This window comes from Oncorhynchus gorbuscha, linkage group LG09 (genome assembly GCF_021184085.1).
Source record: "Oncorhynchus gorbuscha isolate QuinsamMale2020 ecotype Even-year linkage group LG09, OgorEven_v1.0, whole genome shotgun sequence".
NCBI lineage: Eukaryota > Metazoa > Chordata > Actinopteri > Salmoniformes > Salmonidae > Oncorhynchus > Oncorhynchus gorbuscha.
The window spans coordinates 21,226,744-21,245,364 of record NC_060181.1 but is presented as its reverse complement, the minus strand read 5'-3'; the positions used below and the strand labels follow the sequence as shown (position 1 = coordinate 21,245,364).

The 18,621-nt window shown below is 45.5% G+C and overlaps 1 protein-coding gene across 7 annotated transcripts in view; it reads right to left on the bottom strand.

The window, feature by feature from the left end:
* The window catches only part of LOC124043265 (alpha-catulin-like), a 142,494-nt gene that overhangs the window by 20,264 nt on the left and 103,609 nt on the right, over positions 1 to 18,621 (bottom strand). For 4 of the 7 annotated variants that reach the window (XM_046361651.1, XM_046361656.1, XM_046361657.1 and 1 more), the window contains 9 exons: positions 17,016 to 17,105; positions 13,261 to 13,419; positions 12,860 to 12,952; positions 10,569 to 10,734; positions 8,004 to 8,041; positions 7,844 to 7,894; positions 3,952 to 4,106; positions 2,032 to 2,080; positions 1,352 to 1,408 (listed from right to left, as the gene is read on the bottom strand). In XM_046361651.1, coding sequence (XP_046217607.1) covers positions 1,352 to 1,408; positions 2,032 to 2,080; positions 3,952 to 4,106; positions 7,844 to 7,894; positions 8,004 to 8,041; positions 10,569 to 10,734; positions 12,860 to 12,952; positions 13,261 to 13,419; positions 17,016 to 17,105 — 858 coding nt within the window. The remainder of the gene's footprint in view (positions 1 to 1,351; positions 1,409 to 2,031; positions 2,081 to 3,951; positions 4,107 to 7,843; positions 7,895 to 8,003; positions 8,042 to 10,568; positions 10,735 to 12,859; positions 12,953 to 13,260; positions 13,420 to 17,015; positions 17,106 to 18,621) is intronic. The other 3 variants (XM_046361653.1, XM_046361652.1, XM_046361655.1) reach the window with 3 other exon arrangements.

Sequence of the window (18,621 nt, the reverse complement as noted above, 5' to 3'; positions counted from 1 at the left end):
CTGTCTCTGCCTGGCCGGTTCCCCTCTCTCCACTGGGATTCTCTGCCTCTAACCCTATTACAGGGGCTGAGTCACTGGCATACTGGTGCTCTTTCATGCTGTCCCTGGGAGGGGTGTGTCATTTGAGTGGGTTGAGTCACTGACGTGATCTTCCTGTCTGGGTTGGCGCCCGCCCTTGGGCCCTTATTGGGATATACTCGGCCTTGTCTCAGGATGGTAAGTTGGTGTTTGAAGATATCCCTCTAGTGGTGTAGGGGCTGTGCTTTGGAAAAGTGGGTGGGGTTATATCCTTCCTGTTTGTCCCTGTCAGGTGGTGTCAACAGATGGGGCCACAGTGTCTCCTGACCCCTCCTGTCTCAGCTTCCAATATTTATGCTGCAGTCGTTTATGTGTCGGGGGGCTAGGGTCAGTTTGTTATATCTGGAGTACTTCTCCTGTCTTATCCGGTGTCCTGTGTGAATTTAAGTATGCTTTCTTTAATTCTCTCTTTCTTTCTCTCTCGGAGGACCTGAGCACTAGAACCATGCCTCAGAAATACCTGGCATGATGACTCCTTGCTGTCCCCAGTCCACCTGGCCATGCTGCTGCTCCAGTTTCAACTGTTCTCCCTGCGGCTATGGAACCCTGTCCTGTTCACCGGACGTGCTACCTGTCCCAGACCTGCTGTTTTCAACTCTCTAGAGACAGCAGGAGCGGTAGAGATACTCTTAATGATCGGCTATGAAAAGTCAACTGACACTTACTCCTAAGGTGCTGACTTGCTGCACCCTCGACAACTACTGTGATTATTATTATTTGACCATGCTGGTCATTTATGAACATTTGAACATCGTGGCAATGTTCTGTTATAATCTCCACCCGGCACAGCCAGAAGAGGACTAGCCACCCCTCATAGCCTGGTTCCTCTCTAGGTTTCTTCCTAGGTTTTGGCCTTTCTAGACAGTTTTTCCTAGCCACCGTGCTTCTACACCTGCATTGCTTGCTGTTTGGGGTTTTAGGCTGTTTTTCTGTACAGCAATTTGACATATCAGCTGATGTAAGAAGGGCTATATAAATACATTTGATTTGATAATGTGTAAGAATGTGTGTTCGTGTGTGTGTCCGTATGTAGTGTACGTGAATGTGTGTGGGTTTTGTGTGGGCCGTGTCAATGTAGTATGTGTGACTGAGTGTGTATACGGTGTGTATACAAAGTCTAGTGAGAGTGCGTAGGGTCAATGCAATGCAGTGCAGTCTGGGTACCATTAATTGACTATTTAGCTGTCTGGCTATTTAGCAGTCTTATGGCTTAGGGGTAGAAGCGGTCTCGGAGCCTGTGTTTTTTTGTGTGGTTGGGTGCGTGCATGTGTACCTGGGTGGAGAAAGTGTGTAGTGAAGAACACAGCTGGAGTCCCTCCTCAGAAAGCACCTGCAGAAAGAGAAAGAGAGAAAAAGAGAACGAGAAGTCAAAAAGCAAGACTCACTTCACTGGCAGAACATTCTGAACACTGGTCTGGCAAATCTATCAGCCAAGTATTGTCAATTACACTCAATGGCTGTATGGTAAGTAGCCGGGAGGATGTGAACAAGACCAGCACACACTGTAGGTTTTCAAATTCAAAAGGTGCATTTCAATCAGCCGATCAGTGAGCAGCCAATTACGATAATTGCAGGTTACATTTTGCTGTGTGAAAGGGTAGAGTTATATAAAGTGTAGTTGCGTCTCTATGATCTCTCGCTCTCTCTGTCTCTCTCTCTCTGCCTCTCTCTCTCTCTCTGCCTCTCTGCCTCTCTCTCCCTCTACCTCTCCGGCTCCCTCTCTATATTAAGCGCAGGCCATTCTGCTCCTCTAGTCATCCTCTCTTTACCACAGACAAATTATTGTCTTGGGCCTTTTAATACAGTATTGATTCTGTCTTCTCCCAGGGACGTGGTTGTCTTTAATGGAACCTGGGACAGATTCAATTAAAGCCCTGTACGAAGTAGACGAGGATGAAGGAAGAGGAGAGGGATGAGTGGAGTGGAGGACAGGGGGCATGTACAGTACTTTACCTCAGCCTGATGGAAAAGATCCGTGGTTGTCTTCAGTAGGCCCTCCCCCCTACACAATCGATACAGGAAATGAACGAAAAATGAAACAAGAGTGAATTATATATTACCTGATGATAACAACTGATGAAGCACACTACATGGCCAAAAGTATGTGGATACCGGCTCGTTGAAGATCTCATTCCAAAATCATGGGCATTAATATGGAGTTGGTCCCCCCATTGCTGCTATAAAAGCCTCCACTCTTCTGGGAAGGCTTTCCACTAGATGTTGGAACATTGCTGCAGGGACTTGCTTCCATTCAGCAACAAGAGCATTAGTGAGGTTGGGCACTGATTTTGGGTGATTAGGCCTGGCTCAGGTCGGCGTTCCAATTCATCCCAAAGGTGTTCAATGTAGTTGTGTGCAGACCAGTAAAGTTCTTCCACACCGATCTCAACAAACCATTTCTGTATGGACCTCACTTTGTGCACGGGGGCATTGTCATCCATAGCCAAAACCATGACTGCCCCAGACCATTATTCCTCCCCCAACAACAATTAACAGTTGCCACTATGCATTGGGGCAGGTAGCGTTTTCCTGGCATTCGCCAAACCCAGAGTTGTCCGTCGGACTGCCAGATGGTGATGCGTAATTCATCACTCCAGAGAATGCGTTTCCACAGCTCCAGAGTCCAATGGCAGTGAGTTTTACACCACTCCAGCCGACGCTTGGCATTGTGCATGGTGATCTTAGGCTTGTATGCGGCTGTTCGGCCATGGAAACCCATTTCATGAAGCTCCCGACGAACAGTTATTGTGCTGAAGTTGCTTCCAGAGGCAGTTCAGAACTCAGTAGTGAGTGTTGCAACTGAGGACAGATGATTTTTACGCGCTACGCACTTCAGCACTCGGCAGTCCCATTCTGTGAGCCGTTGTTGCTCCTAGATGTTTCCACTTCACAATAACAGCACTTACAGTTGACCGGGGCAGCTCTAGCAGGGTACATACAGTATTTGATTAAATGACTTGTTGGAATGGTGGCATCCTATGACAGTGCCAAGTTGAAAGCCACTGAGCTCTTCAGTACGGACCATTCTATGGCCAATATTTGTCTATAGAGATTGCATGGCTATGTGCTTGATTTTATACACCTGTCTGAACAGTCTGGCTGAAATAGCCAAATCCACATACTTTTGGCCATGTAGTGTATATTGACTATGCACATCATATCAACAAGATTTGTGATGGCATCTGTGTCCTCTACTTCTATATCCATACAGAGGTGGTCAATACCTGGCTGGTGGTCAATACCTGGCTGGTGGTCAATACCTGGATGGTGGTCAATACCTGACTGGTGGTCAAAACCTGGATGTGGTCAATACCTGGCTGGTGGTCAATACCTGGTGGTCAATACCTGGCTGGTGGTCAATACTTGGCTGGTGGTCAATACTTGGTTGGTGGTCAATACTTGGCTGGTGGTCAATGCTTGGCTGGTGGTCAATACCTGGCTGGTGGTCAATACCTGGCTGGTGGTCAATACCTGGCTGGTGGTCAATACCTGGATGGTGGTCAATACCTGGCTAGTGGTCAATACCTGGATGGTGGTCAATACCTGGCTAGTGGTCAATACCTGGCTAGTGGTCAATACCTGGCTGGTGGTCAATACCCGTCTAGTGGTCAATACCTGGCTGGTGGTCAATACTTGGATGGTGGTCAATACTTGGCTGGTGGTCAATACCAGGCTGGTGGTCAATACTTGGCTGGTGGTCAATACCTGGCTGGTGGTCAATACCTGGCTGGTGGTCAATACTTGGCTGGTGGTCAATACCTGGCTGGTGCAAAGTACATTGCGGTAAAAAGAGTTGCAATCTTCTGTCACACAAAAGCAACCAGACAGACAGACAGGCGGACAGACGGACGGACGGATGGACGGACAGTCTACCTGGTGAAGAGGTACATGGAGTAGGCCATGCTGGACAAGCTCTGGCCCTGGCGGACGATGTCATGCTCCTGGTCCTCCCACTTCTCCACCTCTGTGTCCATGTCTGAAGTCAGAAGACGCAGCTCTAGACCCAGCTTGGATATGGTGCTCTGCTCCTGAAGAAAGAAAGAAAGATAACAGATCCCTTATTTGTTAATAGTTAATAATCCCATTCGAAAGTACTGAACAATATAGGACTAAGTTTCCCTATAGTGATGGAACATACAGTACCAGGCAAAAGATTGGAAATTCTCATTCCAGGGTTTTTCTTTATTTGGACTATTTTCTACAATGTAGAATAATAGTGAAGACTTCAAATCTATGAAATAACACATGGAATTATGTAGTAACCAAAAAAGTATATATTTTATATTGGAGATTCTTCAAAGTAGCCATCCTGTGCCTTGATGACAGCTTTGCACATTTTTGGCATTCTCGTCGCTGGAGGCTCTGGACTGCCAACCGTCGCTGGAGGCTCTGGACTGCACACCATTGCTGGAGACTCCGGACCTTGGATCATCACTGGAGGCTTCGTGCCATGGATCCTCACTGCAGGCTCCGGGCCGTGGATCGTCACTGGAGGTTCCGGACTGTGGACCACCCCAGGAGGTTCCGGACTGTGGACCACCCCAGGAGGTTCCGGACTGTGGACTGCCTCAGGAGGTTCCGGACTGTGGACCGTCGCCGGAAGCTCTGGACTGGGAACCGTCGCCGGAAGCTCTGGACTGGGAACTGTCGCCGGAAACTCTGGACTGTGAAGGCGCACTGGAGGCCTGATGCATGGGACCTGTACAGGTGGCACCGGGCTGATGACAGGCACCTCAGGGCGAGTGCGGGGAGGAGGCATAGGACGTACTGGACTGTAGAGGCGCACTGGTGGTCTTGAGCGTAGAGCTGGCACAACCCGTCCTGGCTGGGTGCTTTAGCCCGGCAAGTGCGGGGCGGTAGAGACACGGTGCATAGAACCACATAACATGGTGCCTGAACGGCAACACATACCCCAGGGCGAGTGCGCAGAGGAGACACAGGACGCACCGGACTGGTGAGGCGCCCTGGAGGCCAGATGCGTGAAACCGGTGCACATGACACCGGAATGGTGTCACGCTCCTCAGCACGCCTGCTCTGCAGCGCTCTCAACGCCAGACCTCTCTCCGTAATCTTGCGACGAGCTCCACACTTCACTCCCTGACTGGCTCTGGTTCAACCCTCAGCTCCGCCGACCACCCCGTGTGCCTCTCTTGCTTGCGTCGTGTCCAAGACAAAACTTAGGTGGAAAACAAGCTGCCTAAGTATGATTCCCAATCAGAGACAACGATAGACAAATGCCTCTGATTGGGAACCATACCCGGCCAACAAAGAAATAGAAAACTAGAATGCCCACCCAAATCACACCCTGACCTAACCAAATAGAGAAATTAACAGGCTCTCTAAGGTCAGGGCGTGACATTATCAGTTTGAATATAAACTCAGTTCTGCTCTTCACCTCTAAATGTCATGCATTATCAATCAGCCATAATATTTCCTAATTATTTCCAATTATTGATTATCACTTTGTGTACTAAGTTACTCATAAAATACTCTCGACCCTGCATGCCCAGTCATGACTGACAGAGTCCTGCTAAAATCTAGCAGACCATGGTTCCTGCAATATCGGGATAATTCCCCAATAGTGTGTTTGAACAAATGGCACCCTATCCCCCATATAGTGCACTTATTTTGACCAGGGCACCTGGGGGAATAGAGTATCACTGGGACACAGCCTATATGAGGTGTATTGGGACACAACCTATGTGAGGTGTATTAGGACACAACCTATATCAGGTGTATTGGGACACAGAATATATATGGTGTATTAGGACACAGCCTATATCAGGTGTATTGGGACACAGACTATGTGAGGTGTATTAGGACACAGCCTATATCAGGTGTATTGGGACACAGACTATGTGAGGTGTATTGGGACACAACGTATATCAGGTGTATTGGGACACAGACTATGTGAGGTGTATTGGGACACAACGTATATCAGGTGTATTGGGACACAGACTATGTGAGGTGTATTGGGACACAGACTATGTGAGGTGTATTAGGACACAACGTATATCAGGTGTATTGGGACACAGGCTATGTGAGGTGTATTGGGACACAGACTATGTGAGGTGTATTGGGACACAGACTATGTGAGTTGTATTCGGACACAACGTATATCAGGTGTATTGGGACACAGACTATGTGAGGTGTATTGGGACACAGGCTATGTGAGGTGTATTGGGACACAGACTATGTGAGGTGTATTGGGACACAGACTATGTGAGGTGTATTGGGACACAGACTATGTGAGTTGTATTAGGACACAACGTATATCAGGTGTATTGGGACACAGACTATGTGAGGTGTATTGGGACACAGGCTATGTGAGGTGTATTGGGACACAGACTATGTGAGGTGTATTGGGACACAGACTATGTGAGTTGTATTAGGACACAACGTATATCAGGTGTATTGGGACACAGACTATGTGAGGTGTATTGGGACACAGACTATGTGAGGTGTATTAGGACACAACGTATATCAGGTGTATTGGGACACAACCTATGTGAGGTGTATTGGGACACAACGTATATCAGGTGTATTGGGACACAGACTATGTGAGGTGTATTGGGACACAACGTATATCAGGTGTATTGGGACACAGACTATGTGAGGTGTATTGGGACACAGACTATGTGAGGTGTATTAGGACACAACGTATATCAGGTGTATTGGGACACAGGCTATGTGAGGTGTATTGGGACACAGACTATGTGAGGTGTATTGGGACACAGACTATGTGAGTTGTATTAGGACACAACGTATATCAGGTGTATTGGGACACAGACTATGTGAGGTGTATTGGGACACAACGTATATCAGGTGTATTAGGACACAACGTATATCAGGTGTATTGGGACACAACGTATATCAGGTGTATTGGGACACAGACTATGTGAGGTGTATTGGGACACAACGTATATCAGGTGTATTAGGACACAACGTATATCAGGTGTATTGGGACACAGACTATGTGAGGTGTATTGGGACACAGACTATGTGAGATGTATTGGGACACAGACTATGTGAGATGTATTGGGACACAGACTATGTGAGGTGTATTGGGACACAGACTATGTGAGGTGTATTGGGACACAGACTATGTGAGGTGTATTGGGACACAACGTATATCAGGTGTATTGGGACACAACGTATATCAGGTGTATTGGGACACAGACTATGTGAGGTGTATTGGGACACAGACTATGTGAGGTGTATTGGGACACAACCTATATCAGGTGTATTGGGACACAACCTATGCGAGGTGTATTAGGACACAACCTATGTGAGATGTATTAGGACACACCCTATATCAGGTGTATTAGGACACAACCTATGTGAGATGTATTGGGACACAGCCTATGTGTGGTGTATTGGGACACAACCTATATCAGGTGTATTGGGACACAACCTATGCGAGGTGTATTGGGACACAGCCTATGTGAGGTGTATTGGGACACATGAGGTGTATTGGGACACATGAGGTGTATTGGGACACATGAGGTGTATTGGGACACATGAGGTGTATTGGGACACATGAGGTGTATAGGGACACATGAGGTGTATTGGGACACATGAGGTGTATTGGGACACATGAGGTGTATTGGGACACATGAGGTGTATTGGGACACATGAGGTGTATTGGGACACATGAGGTGTATTGGGACACATGAGGTGTATTGGGACACATGAGGTGTATTGGGACACATGAGGTGTATTGGGACACATGAGGTGTATTGGGTAATTGATGATCAAGTTATACCTCTGCATCTAGCTTGACTGCCTTCACCGTCTTCAGGTTGGATGAATGTTTCTGGCGGGAGAAACGTTTTGACAGGATGAGTGATATTAAAGGAGGAAATTTCAATAAAATGAAATAAGAAATATCCACCAGTCATAACATTGTATATTCTGATACTCACCCCTGGTCTGGGAAGCGACACGTAGGCTCTCTTATCACCTGTAATTAATCAGAAAGAAAGAAAGTATTTTGAGGAAATATTTTTTTGAAGTCATATTTTGGGCATTGGTCACAAGGTAAAGGGAGGGATTCAGTTGATTATCCCTAACACATCCTCTTTATACTACAGTTGATTATCCCTAACACATCCTCTTTATACTACAGTTGATTATCCCTAACACATCCTCTATTATACTACAGTTGATTATCCCTAACACATCCTCTATTATACTACAGTTGATTATCCCTAACACATCCTCTATTATACTACAGTTGATTATCCCTAACACATCCTCTATTATACTACAGTTGATTATCCCTAACATATCCTCTATTATACTACAGTTGATTATCCCTAACACATCCTCTATTATACTACAGTTGATTATTCCTAACACATCCTCTATTATACTACAGTTGATTATCCCTAACACATCCTCTATTATACTACAGTTGATTATCCCTAACACATCCTCTTTATACTACAGTTGATTATCCCTAACACATCCTCTTTATACTACAGTTGATTATCCCTAACACATCCTCTATTATACTACAGTTGATTATCCCTAACACATCCTCTATTATACTACAGTTGATTATCCCTAACACACCCTCTATTATACTACAGTTGATTATCCCTAACACACCCTCTATTATACTACAGTTGATTATCCCTAACACATCCTCTATTATACTACAGTTGATTATCCCTAACACATCCTCTATCATACTACAGTTGATTATCCCTAACACACCCTCTATTATAGTACAGTTGATTATCCCTAACACATCCTCTATTATACTACAGTTGATTATTCTTAACACATCCTCTATTATACTACAGTTGATTATCCCTAACACATCCTCTATTATACTACAGTTGATTATCCCTAACACATCCTCTATTATACTACAGTTGATTATCCCTAACACATCCTCTATTATACTACAGTTGATTATCCCTCACACATCCTCTATTATACTACAGTTGATTATCCCTAACACATTCTCTATTATACTACAGCTGATTATCCCTAACACATTCTCTATTATACTACAGTTGATTATCCCTAACACATCCTCTATTATACTACAGTTGATTATCCCTAACACATCCTCTATTATACTACAGTTGATTATCCCTAACACATCCTCTATTATACTACAGTTGATTATCCCTAACACATCCTCTATTATACTACAGTTGATTATCCCTAACACATCCTCTATTATAGTACAGTTGATTATCCCTAACACATCCTCTATTATACTACAGTTGATTATCCCTAACACATCCTCTATTATACTACAGTTGATTATCCCTAACACATCCTCTATTATAGTACAGTTGATTATCCCTAACACATCCTCTATTATACTACAGTTGATTATCCCCAACACATCATCTATTATAGTACAGTTGATTATCCCTAACACATTCTCTATTATACTACAGTTGATTATCCCTAACACATCCTCTATTATACTACAGTTGATTATCCCTAACACATTCTCTATTATACTACAGTTGATTATCCCTAACACATCCTCTATTATACTACAGTTGATTATCCCTAACACATCCTCTATTATACTACAGTTGATTATCCCTAACACATCCTCTATTATACTACAGTTGATTATCCCCAACACATCATCTATCAGACTTCAAATGGAGTGCAACCAATTAATTCACCAATCAAGTTTGGAATAAAGGGACATTTAAGGGAATAAGAGGACATATAATTTCAGAGTGGTGGTGAGGGTGTGATAAACATTACTAACATGTTCAAGGAGCATTACTTCACATAAAAGTACAGGCAGCTTTTTGGAGGGCCTGTCTGTGTCGCTTGAGTAACACACCCCCTCCACAAGCGCGAGCACACACACAAACAGAAAGGTAGACACACACACATACACAGGTAAACACACACCCATACCAGCTTTACCAGAGGAAAAATAGCACTTTTACTATGTGAGAGCCACGACTCGAGGGCACAGTGTGAACTTCATCGTTAAACTTCCACCAGGGAGGGAGATTTATCCCTATTCCTCCTCGATTCAATTGGTTTAGTAGGGAGACGTCGTCTCTCTCGCTGCTTGTCATTGGGATCGTAGCCCATAAATACTGGCACCGTGACACGCCACAGAGGTTACGGATGACAGAACTCACGCTGCATGCTGGGAGAGAGCTCTGAGAAACGTCTGGCATCACCACGCTGGGACACACACTGGCTATCAGGCCTGTAACAGAACGGTTTGCATCTCCAACTCAATGAGAGGTATCCTGCTGATGGTGCTTTAATCTGACATCCCCTCCCTGACAGAGCTTGTGTCAGATAATACAAACAACTACGGTTATAGAGATTTAACTGTCTATGAATAGGATCAATACATTTTCGACTACCAAAGCTCAGCGAGAGACAGAGAATAAAAACAACCACGGCTTGTGGTGAGCTGTCCTACGACAACCCTCTCCTGCGACTGCCCATAACACACACCCATCCCTCTCCCCCTCTCCTACCACTGGCAGCCCCACCTCGGCGGCCCTCGAACACGTCGTTGATCTCCCTTAGCAGCACTGCCATGTCGCAGAGCTGGGACTCCCAGGCCTCACAGAACACATCCAGGTTCTCCTTGGCAATCTTACTGGATGGGTGCAGGGCCAGCGTCTGGGCTGCAGAGATGATCTGATGGGAGAGAGGACGGTGGGAGAGAGAGAGAGAGAGGGAGGGAGGGAGTGAGCAGATGGATATATGTTTTACACTGTATTGGACTGTGAAAGTGTTTTGATAAGGTGCACTAAGTTCTACCTTAAGTCAGGGGATCCCAAACTTTTTGACCCCTGACCCCATTTTGATATCACATTTGTTTCATGACCACACCATGTAACAAAAATGATGTAATCAGCCTATTACAAATGAGTCTGACAGTACTTTTTACAGTATTTCAAAAGTATTGGTTTGAAGTGATTGAAATGCATCAGAAAGCTATTGGGAAGTTCAGAATGTTCTCAGCTAATGAATATGTATGATCTTTTCCTCCCAGTCTGACTTAGTGCCTGGTATTGTCCACTCTGTTCTAATGAGGCTTGTTGGCATTGTAGAAGGAAACAGACACATGCATGTTCCTGAGAGTCTTTCAGTGATGGGGTCATAATATTTTATAGCTTAAACCTTTCAAACGACTGAGCCACATCTGTAGGAGGAAAACAGTTCCATTATTTTATATTTTTGCTTTTATTTCACCATTTCTCTCACGACCCCATTTTCAAAATCAGGCAACCCCACATGGGAAACGTTATTACTATGTTACTCACAGCAGTACCTATCCAGACCAGTTGACTCTTTGAGGGAAGACCAACAAGAAAAGGAGAGGGTGATTTGAATGGAAACAGGCCTCAGTCTCGTACAATGTTGAACTACTATGAGACAGCAGAGACACCGGAGTTACACCGGATCATTACCTTTCAGTGTGGGGGTGGATTTGTTCCATTTCACACAATCTTCAGTGGGCAGGGCATCCGTTTTGTTCCCCACTTTTCTAATTATGTTTGGTCTTCCAGGCCGTCAGGAAGGTCTTTCTCTGCTGCTGGGGTTATGGTGTGAAATGTGATGATCCTCTCACGGTAACATCAGACGCTGCATGACCCCGCAGTAATGACTGAGCTCATAAGCTCAAAGGTCAACCAATCAATAAGGTCACAGAGAGGGAGCCACCGCCCAGCAGGGAGGGATGATACTGGTGTGTGTGTGTCTGTGTGTGTCTTTCAATGATAATAAAGGGACTCCTGCGGGTAATTGCCAATTAAATGCAGCACACTGGGGGTGATGCACTCTGACTTGTGTGCATGTGGTTGTCTGACTTATTTCTCCATGTATCAGATGAAGTCTTCTTAATGTCTTTTTCTGCAATGGTTGGCTGTGGTGTTTAATGTATGGTGTTGATGCTATAAGGGATCTAGATGACAGGGGATGTGCTGAAAAACTGAACCTTGATAATGGAGAGGTTATACAGATGATCAAGTTTCTGTCGCAACATGGACTGTATCAGACATGATCAGGACTATGCCATCTCATGTGTCTTGTTTTGGCCCTTCAGGGGCCCATTCCCAGTGTGAGTGTGATGCGTATGTGTGGGTGTGCGTTACCTGTCAGTGTGTGTGTGTTACCTGTCAAGGGGTGTGTGTTTTACCTGTCAGTGTGTGTGTTTTACCTGTCAGTGTGTGTGTTTTACCTGTCAGTGTGTGTGTTTTACCTGTCAGTGTGTGTGTTTTACCTGTCAGTGTGTGTGTTTTACCTGTCAGTGTGTGTTTTACCTGTCAGTGTGTGTGTTTTACCTGTCAGTGTGTGTGTTTTACCTGTCAGTGTGTGTGTTTTACCTGTCAGTGTGTGTGTTTTACCTGTCAGTGTGTGTTACCTGTCAGTGTGTGTTACCTGTCAGTGTGTGTTTTACCTGTCAGTGTGTGTGTTTTACCTGTCAGTGTGTGTGTTTTACCTGTCAGTGTGTGTGTTTTACCTGTCAGTGTGTGTGTTTTACCTGTCAGTGTGTGTGTTTTACCTGTCAGTGTGTGTGTTTTACCTGTCAGTGTGTGTGTTTTACCTGTCAGTGTGTGTGTGTTACCTGTCAGTGTGTGTGTTACCTGTCAGTGTGTGTGTGTTACCTGTCAGTGTGTGTTACCTGTCAGTGTGTGTGTTTTACCTGTCAGTGTGTGTGTTTTACCTGTGTGTGTGTTACCTGTCAGTGTGTGTGTTTTATCTGTCAGTGTGTGTGTTTTATCTGTCAGTGTGTGTGTTACCTGTCAGTGTGTGTTACCTGGGGGCCGATGACGTGGAAGGTCTCCTCAGCATGTATACAGGTGATCTCCAGAGGCTCTGTCCCCGAGACGTGACACAGCAGACGACAAGTCTGGAACAGGACAAAGAACATCGACGTCTAACATCATTAAGACTGGATATGAGCAGTGTGTGTGTTACATGTTGATGCCAACAACAGATCAAGATACTTATCCAAATGTTTCAATTGACAAAATACATACAGGCTTCCAAAGCCAGTATCCCACATCACACATGTCCATATACCTCAGATATAGAGATGGATATGAGGTTGGATTGCTGTGGATTGAATTGAATACTTTATTGTGCTTCAATGGTGACTTGATCAAGGAGACTCAACAGACTTAAGTCAACCTCCCCAGCCCAGTGAGCTTCTCTCACCTCCACCAGCTGTTCTTTCTGCTCGCTGAGCGTCCGGGCGTACTCTGCCACAGCCTCCAGGTTGCCCTCGCCCCCCGAGGCCTTCAGGGCCCGCAGAGGCAAGTGTTCCGCATGCAGCTTCAGCAGGTCCGCCGCCCGCCCCACCGCCACCTTATGAAGCTGGACGGAAGGGAGAAGGGAAGAGAGGGGTGAATATGTGTGTATGTTTTGTATCTTTTCTATGCCTGGCTGCACAATGGTAGCAGAAAGAGAAAACAAGAATAAGAAAGAAGGAGAACACGTCAGAGAGAGAAAGAGCAAGTCAGAGAGAGAAAGAGCAAGTCAGAGAGAGAAAGGGCAAGTCAGAGAGAGAAAGAGCAAGGCAGAGAGAGAAAGGGCAAGTCAGAGAGAGAAAGAGCAAGTCAGAGAGAGAAAGAGCAAGGCAGAGAGAGAAAGAGCAAGGCAGAGAGAGAAAGAGCAAGGCAGAGAGAGGAAGAGCAAGGCAGAGAGAGAAAGAGCAAGGCAGAGAGAGAAAGAGCAAGGCAGAGAGAGAAAGAGCAAGGCAGAGAGAGAAAGAGCAAGGCAGAGAGAGAAAGGGCAAGTCAGAGCAAGTCAGAGAGAGAAAGAGCAGAGAGAGAAAGAGCAAGGCAGAGAGAAAGAGCAAGGCAGCAGAGAGAGAAAAGCAAGCAAGGAAGAGCAAGGCAGAGAGAGAAAGAGCAAGAAAGAGCAAGGCAAGGCAGAGAGAGAAAGAGCAAGGCAGAGAGAGAGAAAGAGCATGTCAGAGAGAGAAAGAGCAAGGCAGAGAGAGAAAGAGCAAGTCAGAGAGAGAGAAAGAGCAAGGCAGAGAGAGAAAGAGCAAGGCAGAGAGAGAGAGAGAGAGAGAGAGAGAGAGAGAAAGAGCAAGTCAGAGAGAAAGAGCAAGGCAGAGAGAGAAAGAGCAAGGCAGAGAGAGAGAGAGAGAGAGAGAGAGAGAGAGAGAGAGAGAGAAAGAGCAAGGCAGAGAGAGAAAGACTAAGTTAGAGAGAGAAAGAGCAAGGCAGAGAGAGAAAGAGCAAGTTAGAGAAAGAGCAAGTCAGAGAGAAAGAGAAAGAGCAAGGCAGAGAGAGAAAGAGCAAGGCAGAGAGAGAGAGAGAAACAGCAAGGCAGAGAGAAAAAGAGTAAGTTAGAGAGAGAAAGAGCAAGGCAGAGAGAGTAAGAGCAATTTAGAGAGAGAGAGAGCAAGGCAGAGAGAGAGAGAAAGAGCAAGGCAGAGAGAGAGAGAAAGAGCAAGGCAGAGAGAGAGAGAAAGAGCAAGGCAGAGAGAGAGAGAGAAAGAGCAAGGTAGAGAGAGAGAAAGAGCAAGGCAGAGAGAGAGAGAAAGAGCAAGGCAGAGAGAGAGAGAAAGAGCAAGACAGAGAGAGAGAGAAAGAGCAAGGCAGAGAGAGAAAGAGCAAGGCAGAGAGAGAGAGAGAGAGAGAGAGAGCAAGGCAGAGAGAGCGAGAAAGAGCAAGGCAGAGAGAGAGAGAAAGAGCAAGGCAGAGAGAGAGAGAAAGAGCAAGGTAGAGAGAAAAAGAGCAAGTCAGAGAGAGAGAGAAAAGCAAGGCAGAGAGAGAGAGAGAAAGAGCAAGGCAGGGAGAGAAAGAGCAAGGGAGAGAAAAAGAGCAAGTCAGAGAGAGAGAGAGAAAGTTAGAGAGAGAAAGAGCAAGGCAGGGAGAGAAAGAGCAAGACAGAGAGAGAGAGAGAAAGAGCAAGGTAGAGAGAGAGAAAGAGCAAGGCAGAGAGAGAGAGAAAGAGCAAGGCAGAGAGAGAGAGAAAGAGCAAGACAGAGAGAGAGAGAAAGAGCAAGGCAGAGAGAGAAAGAGCAAGGCAGAGAGAGAGAGAGAGAGAGAGCAAGGCAGAGAGAGCGAGAAAGAGCAAGGCAGAGAGAGAGAGAAAGAGCAAGGCAGAGAGAGAGAGAAAGAGCAAGGTAGAGAGAAAAAGAGCAAGTCAGAGAGAGAGAGAAAAGCAAGGCAGAGAGAGAGAGAGAAAGAGCAAGGCAGGGAGAGAAAGAGCAAGGGAGAGAAAAAGAGCAAGTCAGAGAGAGAGAGAGAAAGTTAGAGAGAGAAAGAGCAAGGCAGGGAGAGAAAGAGCAAGGCAGAGAGAGATAGAGACAAAGAGCAAGGCAGAGAGAGAAAGAGCAAGGCAGTGAGAGAGAGAAAGAGAAAGGCAGAGAGAGAAAGAACAAGTCAGAGAGAGAAAGAGCAAGTCAGAGAGAGAAAGAGCAAGGCAGAGAGAGAAAGAGCAAGTCAGAGAGAGAGAGAGAAAGAGCAAGTCAGAGAGAGAGAGAGAAAGAGCAAGGCAGAGAGAGAAAGAGCAAGTCAGAGAGGGAGAGAAAGAGCAAGGCAGAGAGAGAAAGAGTAAGTTATAGAGAGAGAGAGAAAGAGCAAGGCAGAGAGAGAGAGAGAGAGAAAGAGCAAGGCAGGGAGAGAGAGAGATAGATAGAAAGAGCAAGGCAGGGAGAGAGAGAGAGAAAGATCAAGTCAGAGAGAGAAAGGGCAAGTCAGAGAGAGAAAGGGCAAGTCAGAGAGAGAAAGAGCAAGTCAGAGAGAGAAAGAGCAAGGCAGAGAGAGAAAGAGCAAGGCAGAGAGAGAAAGAGCAAGGCAGAGAGAGAAAGAGCAAGGCAGAGAGAGAGAAAGAGCAAGTCAGAGAGAGAAAGAGCAAGTCAGAGAGGGAGAGAAAGAGCAAGGCAGAGAGAGAAAGAGCAAGTCAGAGAGAGAGAGAAAGAGCAAGGCAGAGAGAGAGAGAGAAAGAGCAAGGCAGGGAGAGAAAGAGCAAGGTAGAGAGAAAAAGAGCAAGTCAGAGAGAGAGAGAGAAAAAGAGCAAGGCAGAGAGAGAGAAAGAAAGTTAGAGAAAGAGCAAGGCAGGGAGAGAAAGAGCAAGGCAGTGAGAGAGAGAGAAATAGCAAGGCAGAGAGAGGGAGAAAGAGCAAGTCAGAGAGAGAAAAAGCATGTCAGAGAGAGAAAGAGCAAGTCAGAGAGAGAAAGAGCAAGTCAGAGAGAGAAAGAGCAAGTCAGAGAGAGAAAGAGCAAGGCAGAGAGAGAAAGAGCAAGGCAGAGAGAGAAAGTGCAAGTTATAGAGAGAGAGAAAGAGCAGGGCAGAGAGAGAAAGCGCAAGGCAGAGAGAGGAAGAGCAAGGCAGAGAGAGAAAGAGCAAGTCAGAGAGAGAGAGAGAAAGAGCAAGTCAGAGAGAGAGAGAAAGAGCAAGGCAGAGAGAGAAAGAGCAAGTCAGAGAGAGAAAGAGCAAGGCAGAGAGAGAAAGAGCAAGTCAGAGAGGGAGAGAAAGAGCAAGGCAGAGAGAGAAAGAGCAAGTCAGAGAGGGAGAGAAAGAGCAAGGCAGAGAGAGAAAGAGTAAGTTAGAGAAAGAGCAAGGCAGAGAGAGAAAGAGCAAGTTAGAGAGAGAGAGAGAGAGCAAGTTATAGAGAGAGAGAAAGAGCATGTCAGAGAGAGAAAGAGCATGTCAGAGAGAGAAAGAGCAAGTCAGAGAGAGAATGGACAAGTCAGAGAGAGAATGGACAAGTCAGAGAGAGAAAGAGTGAAAGGAATAGGGAGAGTGGCAGTGTACACTAGAGGATAAAGAGAGAACAGAGAGAGAAACAGAGAGAGAGTGATGTGGGCATATCAAAGATAAAAAGAGCAAGAGATAAAGACAAACTGTGATGGAGTACAGAAAACTACAGACATTTCTGCTCTAGGACTGAACCCCTTGGCATGCCAAACAGTGAAGCATTCTGGGTAGGAGCATAGAGTTACAGGACTCACCTCTCTGCGGAGTTCGTAGACACTTTGGCAGGTCTTCAGTATCGACAGCTCCATCTCCTCCGTGGCCTCTTTAGCATTTAGAGACTGCTTCTTGAAAGAAAGATAAAAACAAAAAGAAAGAAGGGAGGAAGTGGGAAAAGATAAGAGTTGTCACATTAATCATGGACTGCTGCCTTGGACGTGTCCTGTCTCTGCAGAGGAAGGAGAAGTCAGTTTCTGACCCACACTAGATCACACAAACCTGTTCAGTCCCTATCAGAGAGACAGAGAGGGGAGAGAGAGAGATCGTTCGATTGCTTTGGCAATATTAACATATGTTTCCTATGCCAATAAAGCCCCTTGAATTGAATTGAGATCCCTTCTGCTTCACCAATAGCATGTAAAACATAATCGTTTCAGACACAGGTTCTCAGGCCAAGGAGGCAGGTGGGCATTACCAACCTTGCACAGACAGGATTAAAGCAGGGTGTCAAAACACTGTCAAACAAGCAGGAGGCATCAGATGATTAGTCTTTGACCAACTCACCACACCCCCTCATATCACTCTCTCGGTTTCCACTTAAATGAGTGGAGTAACACCTTCTCACACCCTCTCTGTTTCTACTGAATTGAGTGGAGAAACACAAACAGACCCTGGGATCCAGCTAGTGACGCACGTTGTGGACATGTGTCTCACCAGGGAACCAATCCTTCAACGTGTTGTAGCTCTGATTCCATTCAATCTGTCAGTGGAACTGTGGCCTCTACTTTCACATCGTTATACCAGCTTAAACCAAAAACACATTGTATAAAACCTCCAAGTTTCGGTATCCAAGGAGAATCTTTTGAGCGAGGTGTCAAGAGAGAGACAGAGAACACAATGTGTTCCGTGTTATCAGTGGAGTCAAGTGGATATCTATTCATACAACGAGGCTGACTTCAAGTTAGATCTTACTCCTATATACTGCAACACCAGTGTTACACTAGTGCATACACCCTTATATTACACTAGTGTATACACCCGTATGTTACACTAGTGTATACACCCTTATATTACACTAGTGTATACACCCGTATGTTACACTAGTGTATACACCCTTATGTTACACTAGTGCATACACCCTTATATTACACTAGTGTATACACCCTTATGTTACACTAGTGTATTATGTTACACTAGTGTATACACCCTTATATTACACTAGTGTATACACCCTTATGTTACACTAGTGTATACACCCTTATGTTACACTAGTGTATACACCCTTATATTACACTAGTGTATACACCCTTATATTACACTAGTGTATACACCCTTATGTTACACTAGTGTATACACCCTTATATTACACTAGTGTATACACCCTTATGTTACACTAGTGTATACACCCTTATGTTACACTAGTGTATACACCCGTATGTTATATTAGGGACATTGTGTTTCCAAAGCTGGGGCTGACAGTGAAGACTTGTGAAGAGCAGAATCAACAACCTCTGCATAATCAAAACAGTTGCTTTGTGAGGTGTAACAGTTCACAGTTATCCACTGTTATGTAAATGCCAGCTGAAAAGTACCAGGGGCCTGGCTTTGGCCCCAAGTGAGAGCAGGTCTGCCAGAGACATGGGT